We start from the raw sequence: 7,727 nt of genomic DNA, 5'->3' as shown, positions 1-7,727 counted from the left end.
TTGAAAGACTAACTAAAAACCCCCAAATCCAATTCAAATCCACGATGAACGAACAGTAAAAGAAATCCGTATGTTGATTTAAACGAAGAAATTAAAACCCCCTTTTAGATTTCGAACCCTTACACGAAACCCCCAAATCGAAATGAAATCCACGATAAACGAACCCTAAAAGGAAACCGTATGTCGATTTTAACCAAGAAATCGAAACCCCCTTCTCGATTTTCAACCCTAAGACGAAACCCCCAAATCGACTTCCTTAACCTAGAAACCTCTCGAGATCAAATCGAAGCTATCTCGTCCTCGGAGTGATTGAGACTCACCTGAGAGCGTTTACGAGTGACTCCGACGACGAATTGATCGAGAAAATCTCCGGCTCTGGACTCGGACACGAAATCGCCTCAGAGACGGAGAAACCCTAGATTTCGAAGAGAGAAGGGAAAATGGGATCTTTCACGCGAAACCCTTTTTTTCTCACTCAACACGCGAGATCGCGTAGCCACTCCCTCTGCGCCGCGTGGCATGACCCCGTATCATACGGGCTCACTTGGAAGACCCGGTGCACGGGTTGAAACCCATTTATTCATTTCTTTTAATCGAAAAGGCCTATGATACCGAGCCCATGACTCTCTCATAAACCCCCGATGCGGGTGGTCTAAACTAGACTAAACCCACAAGTAGTAGATAAAACTTTTATTTTAAAACAAAGTACATAAGTAACTTAATGATATCTTACGCTGACAGCCAAAGGAGTTGTGATAAACCACGGACAAACTGAGTTGACCCTTATGTTGTCACTTGCCCATTCACAAGCTAAGTTTCTAGCCAGCTGATTCATTGCTCCTGGAATGTGTCCATTTATTAAAGTCTTCTCGAGGGATAATTCTTTTTTTATTTTTATTTTTTTGCATTTAAAGTTTAGACCTAATTATTCGAATGTGTGTTAGTGTATATATAATACCTTTAGTTGCTCCGTAGATGGATCCGACGCTCATATGCACAACCCCAGCAGCGGAGGACATGACCACAATGCTCCCTGAGCCCGAGGCTTTCAATAATGGATGCGCGAGTTGTGAGAGATGAAAAGCTGACTCCAGATTCGTAGCCATCAGAAATGAGAAGTCTTCTGATGAAAATTCTGTGGCAGGCTTTACTATAGAGGTTCCCGCGTTATTTACCTATATACGTATATAATAGACCCAAACCAAACATTTAAAAGACATGACAAAATAAATTAATCTTGACCGGAGGCATATTGATCCTGCTAGTATATATAAATAAAACTTACAAGTATGTTGAGCTTCCCTTGGAAGAGAGAGGAGACAGTTTCCATGAGCCTCGCTCGTTGGTCAGGCAAAGAAACGTCACAAACAGAAGTGGTAACCAGAAATCTTTTTGCTAGCCATTCGTGTAAGCGTTCTTGAAGCTGAGTTTCGTTTCTACCACATGTGTGGACTCTTGCTCCCAACATAGCTAGTTCCTCCACCACAGCTTCTCTAATGGAAATCATATTCCACATGAAATTTGGGGTTGTATAGGAACGGGGAAAAAAATAAAATAAAATCGTATTACGTAAATATAATATTAACTACATTTGAGTTGATTTCTTTAGCTATAAACCCCAAGAACGAACAGGAACGAGTCCAGCTAGACGCCTAGACCTAAAATTCATCAAACGGAGCCAAAAACAAAACAAAATTATAAACTATTTCTCAAAAATAAATAAATTATAAACTAACATATTTCATTTCTGATTACCAAAAAAACATATTTCATTTCTAAAAATCAAAATCTGAAAAACCAAAATGAACCCGGTGAAACTTTTTGATTCAATGGATGATTAAATTGTATATCTTTTACACAAGGAACACAAGAGTTCAATTCTCATATAATACAATTCCTACAAATAATTTAAAATAAAGAACTAGAAAAAAAATCAGCATGGTGCATCAAAAACAAACAGTGAGATCTTGCATGTAGAATTGTCAATTTGCAAGAGCATGACAAGTGAAATGGCGAAAAAAAAACTGATAAACCAAACCAAACCAAAGCGTAAACAGGATTGCATAACCTTTATTTATCATCAAGCTTTTCTTCTTTTCAGGACTATGTTAATTAATGATCGAATTACCATGAAATAAGCATATTAATCTAAGATTTAAAAGAGAACCTCAGATTAATTATTGGATTACTACGAAAGTGTGTGAAATAGGAGAAATGCGAGTATGGGACTGACCCGAGGCCTTTGGAGCCACCAGTCACAAGAGCGGTCATGCCTCCCAGACTCCATCTAGAATTGTCTCTCAAGCTTTCTCTTGTGTTTGTCATTTCTTGTTATGAATTAAGAAGTCGATTATCTTTTTATGTGTGGACGACCGACCCTGTAAATGATCGTTGGCGGAGTCGGCAATATTTTCTTCAGATAATAATGTTTTCCTTTTGGGTTAATAAAAATTCAAATTTAAGGCAAGAGAAATAAAATGTTAGCAAAGCTCTTAGGCCCAATATCTAACTAGCCCAAATAGAACCAAAATGTGACAGTGGGTGGCTATAGGCATGGGTGATTGGTTTTCGGTTCTGAGTATTTCAGTTTTTGGATGTTCAGTTTTAGTAATTTAAAAACTGTTTGGATATTTATAAAATTTAGTTTGCTTTCAGTTTTGTTATTTCGGTTTTTTTGTTCGGACAACAAATATCTAAAAAAATTTGGGTCTAATTTGATTTCAGTCTGGTTCTGGTTTTTAGGATAATTTCGAATAATATAGAGAAAACATCGGATATGATGGATTATATCCTTTATATATTATTTGAAAAAAAATTGTAAAATTTGTGCTTAAATGATATGTCATCACAATAAAAATTCTTATAGTCATTAAATAAATATATTTAAGTTACTAGAATAATTGCAATACATGAGATTTATTATTTGATCTAAAATCTATATATATTTATACTTTTCATCAATTAAATCATAAAGTTAATTAATAGTCTAAAAATATTCATAATTATTTCCATAAAATAAAATCTACGGATTTACCTAATATGGTTTAAAATATATCTAACAATTAATGATATTTCATAATAAATTTTTGATAAAAATTACGTATCATCTATCATATTCCTTTAATTTCATATTATAAAAACCAATTACAAAATCATGTTAACCATTTGATAAAAATTTATATATTTTTGTATATATTATATTTAAAATTTTAAAATGACAATAAATTAATAAAATTGTTAAAAGTCTCACAGTGATAAGTGATAATGCTTTGATCAATGGTTCAAAACTTTTATTATAAAAAGATACTAATGATCATAAAGCTATACGAAAAGATGTTTCATATAATAGATAGCCAGGTTAAATAAATATTTTAGTATTTTTAGATTAAAGTATACACCATATAAAAAATTCTTAAATAATTTTAGAAATATGTATCATATTTGAACTGATCAAATCATTAACATATATATATATATATATATATATATATTTACATATTTTGTTATTATTTAAAATTTATCTAAAAAAAAATTATTGATTTAGTAAATATTTTATAAAATATCTCATTCCGTGATAGGTATGGGTTATTACCTAGTATATATGTATTAATTTGAACCAATTGAAATGAATTTGATCATTAGTTTTTAGGGTCCAAATGGTAACATGCATAACAACTACAGTGCAATCTAACAATACTAAAAGTTGGATATACTCGAATTCTAGCTATGCAACATAGGATTAATAATTCAAACCAATAGAAAAGAGCCAGCTGGCCCATCTAACATAAGCATCTTTCTTTCTTCAGTTTTTGTCGCCGTAGTGCTTACAGCTTCTGGCTTTTCCACTTCCTACATTTTCGTCGCTTTTCAGCTTCTTTTTCAGATTTAAATCGCTATCCAACTTCTCCTCTTCCCACTGAATACATCTATTATAGCATTCATGATTCATCAAATCAAAGACAGCAACTCCACGAATTACTATTCGACTTCCCCTCTCCACCATATATATACACGCCAATGTCGCCACTCCCTAATACCGCTCAAATCATTTCGGAGTTGGAGTATGAACTGGAGGGGAGCATAAATGTCTGTCCATGGCTAGGTACTACTTCTGCAGTCCCAACTATTTTATGTTTTATGTCAAAGAAACTATTTGCATTAGGATCTCTAACTAATGAGTTTCAACCTGTCCATACCGGACTTTCCGAACGTCTGAAACCTTTTATCTTATTTTCTCAGATCATGGGCCGAGGAGTAAGGAAAGAGAGCTACCGAATCTACCGATCCGCTTTGAAAGTCAGGTTTCCATGTCAGTCCCGACTTTGTGGCCTTTTCTCATCCGACAGAAGAACACTAGGTAAAATTTAGTTTAAGAAGGCTTCTATTTGATTGAAATCTGGCTCATCTTATTCAGTGTTTCCCAATTTGTTTATATCACAGTGCTGCAACTGTAATTAACATCTCAAGCAACATAATATTTCCCAATCAGATGATATGGAATTACTGTTTTTCCTTTAAGAGCACGAGAATAGAATTTTTTTTTTCGTTTTTAATTTCTGGAAGCTGCTCCCTACTCCACGTTCGTTGTCCCTAACTCTCCTCTCTATTATGCCACCAGCCAAGGCCGACACGAGGTAAACCAGTTTGTAAGATCTCAGAGATTCCAACAAGTTCTGACCTTTATGGTAATGCTGAATTGATTATGATGATCTTAATAAAGCTTTTTTTGTTTATATTCATAAATAGTTATATCTGTTGGTGGAATCAGGAGTTGATATCATCAATCTCTGGAACTACCGCAGAAAGGCAATAGCTCTCTTGGTACTTGACATTTTCTTATTGATCATCAAAGTAATATGAATACAAGGGGTTCTGGAAACAGATGGCTTTGATGCAAGCTTGCCAACATGGTCATTGGGAGGTCGGTTGATTCTCATTCATTTTGGTGCTAATGTAAGCACTTGATAAACTTTTATTCTCACATATTGACATAGTGATTTTGTTTGATTATTGGGGTTGATATAATCACATACCATATTAGCTTAAATAGTAGTACTGCTCTGTATCTTGCGGCTCAAAATGGTCATCCTCGGTGTAGCAGGATACTGCTTTCCGAGTATATAATAAGTGTCCCCAATTTCTGGAGCCTGTTGAAGAGTAACTAATCCTCAGTTGCTGGATTTGATAGAATGTTTAATAGTGTTTTGAAATAGTTAAAGCTTATGGCTTCAGTTGACATTATTAGCTGAAGATATCTTTCAAATATATGCAGTGCTCTTTACGAGGTGATAAACAGAGCATCAGATGGAGGAATAACACCTCTTCATGTGGCGGCTCTGTAGGGAGATTTTGTTGCTCATGTCACTCTGGAAGATGGAACCACCATAGATCTTATAGGTATTATCATATTATCTGATTGATGTTGAGATTTTTAAGGAATATTTTGGAGGTATACTATGTTTTTTCCTCAAATCTTTATGGTTTAGTAACTGTATACACACTACTATGTTTGTCATACAAATTTAGATCCTGAGATAAAGGCATGGTTAGAGCAATACAAATATTTTGTGTGATCACCTCCTCCACCAAGCGCATGCATATGAGATTATGACTATGAACAACAGTACAACACGGTTGGCCTCCGAAATAAGTTACAGAGAAAAGTTTTTTGTGTTGCTCTTGGTTCTCTCACTCACGCAGCACATGAGAATTAATTTGTATATAAACAATTGAAATGTTTGGTGAGCCACTATTCTACTTTATATCGATGTGTACGGTTGAAATGTTTTGACTGCATGTCAATTTGTGTTGTTATAAATAAAGTGGATCAAATATGTTACCATTAAAAATTAAATCAATGCAATGTTTACGTAAATAGTAAAAAAAACAAAAAGAGATAATTACACTTAATATGAAGCTTAAACTAAGTTAATACAACAATATAAATTGAATATGAACAAAATGAAATTATATCCCAACTATTCACACGGTATTTGATTTTGAATTATTTTATAGATTTACATACCATATTCGTCCGTCCTTCTATACTAGACAAATAAAAATTGTGTTCAGACAATTATTGAGCACTAAAGGCCTCCAAAAAAATAACCATGCTACTCGCAATCATCAATCTCATAATATATAGAAGTTAAAAACCCATTTTAACTATGGAAAAAAAAATTTCTAGGGCAAAAAAAATGGTAACTATGTCCCATTATGCTAATTTCTATTTTGTACCACTTTTGCCTCTAATGTCCTTTACTATTTTCCAAAATAAATCAAATAAATAGTTTTACAAACTAAAAAGTTGGAAAAATAGTAACTACCGATGAAATACCCATATGAACTTAGTGATATTTTTTTCGAGTTCTAAAAATATTTAAATCATAATTTCAAATTATGTTCTACATAAAGTAGAATTGTCTTTTTACGAAATAGAAAATGAAATCCACTTTTTTTACTGAATCTACTATGTTTTGAATACGTGATCTACAAAAATAATAGTACCCTAAAAATATTTAGAATACACATTCCGCGCTTAACCTATCGCTCTAAAACCTGTAGAATCAAAATCTACACATTACTATAAATCTAAAAACTTGTAGAAAACAAGTTCTACAGATTTACTGTAAATCTAAAACCTATAGAAATCAAAATCTACGCATTACTATAAATCTAAGAAACTGTAGAAACAGAGTTCTACATATTTACTGCATTCTACGGATAAGAATAATCAGTTCCGAAAAATATGAATAGAAAATATTTGGAAATATTTAGATTTCATCTATGAAAAAATAAATTTTTTCAGAAAAAATAAATTAGAATCGTGGGACATAAAGGGCATGTTTAGTTTTTTTTTTAATTTGAGGATTTTAAATTTTTTCTTTTATTTTAACTACTTTAATTTTTATTATATTTTAATATTTACAATTGTTTTGTTAATTGTAATTTTGAATTTATAATTGAATTTGAGGGCATTATTTCCATTTTAAAAATAATTAGTCTAATAGGACTAGGGGTGGGCACTTTACCCGATATCCGAAGTGGCACCCGAACCCGATCCGAAAAATCCAAACCGAAATCCAAACCGAAGTAGCAGAATATCCAAACGGGTAATGAATTAGGAGAGATTGGATATCCGAACCCGAACGGGTAATATCCGAACCCGAATGGATATCCGAAAATAACCGAACATATGTATAATTAACCTTATATTTGTAGTTTACATCTCTCATTTTATATAGAATATTTATATTGATACTACACATATTTTAATTTCATATGATATACATACAATTACGGAGAAAATGATTTCCTACTCACTTAAAATGCATGTTAATCTTTTTATTTCAAGAATTAACAAAAACTTATATCAAAAATTTAAAAACAATAATCAAATTAATGTCTTTTTAGTTTCAAAATGTTATGTCGAGATCTATTAACCATTCAATCTATTAAAAATAAAGAAATTAGTTAAGTGAAAGTTATATTTTTAAATACAATAAATTTGAGAAATGAAAATTTAATTTTGTTTTTTCAAAATCTAAATATCCGAACCCGATCCGAAATAACCGAACCCGAACTAAAAATATCCGAACCAGACCCGAAGTACAGAAATACCCGAACAGGTTCTACACCTCTATACCGAAATACCCGAAAATCCGAAATACCCGAAAATCCGAAATACCCGACCCAAACTCGAACGGATACCCGAACGCCCACCCCTA

General features: G+C 32.7%; 1 protein-coding gene across 4 annotated transcripts in view; it reads right to left on the bottom strand.

Moving 5' to 3' along the window:
* The window catches only part of LOC106336602 (senescence-associated protein 13-like), a 5,360-nt gene extending 2,947 nt beyond the window's left edge, over positions 1–2,413 (bottom strand). The window contains exons 1-5 of one of the 4 annotated variants that reach the window (XM_013775474.1): positions 2,234–2,338; positions 1,590–1,658; positions 1,286–1,493; positions 959–1,175; positions 734–840 (exon numbers count right to left, since the gene is read on the bottom strand). In XM_013775474.1, coding sequence (XP_013630928.1) covers positions 734–840; positions 959–1,175; positions 1,286–1,468 — 507 coding nt within the window. In that variant the 5' untranslated portion in view covers positions 1,469–1,493; positions 1,590–1,658; positions 2,234–2,338. Of the gene's footprint in view, positions 1–733; positions 841–958; positions 1,176–1,285; positions 1,494–1,589; positions 1,659–2,233 lie in introns of all 4 variants that reach the window. The other 3 variants (XM_013775476.1, XM_013775473.1, XM_013775475.1) reach the window with 3 other exon arrangements.
* Positions 2,414–7,727: the final 5,314 nt, after the last annotated feature.

Source organism: Brassica oleracea, chromosome C4 (genome assembly GCF_000695525.1).
Source record: "Brassica oleracea var. oleracea cultivar TO1000 chromosome C4, BOL, whole genome shotgun sequence".
NCBI lineage: Eukaryota > Viridiplantae > Streptophyta > Magnoliopsida > Brassicales > Brassicaceae > Brassica > Brassica oleracea.
This window is presented reverse-complemented; position numbering and strand designations above follow the sequence as displayed.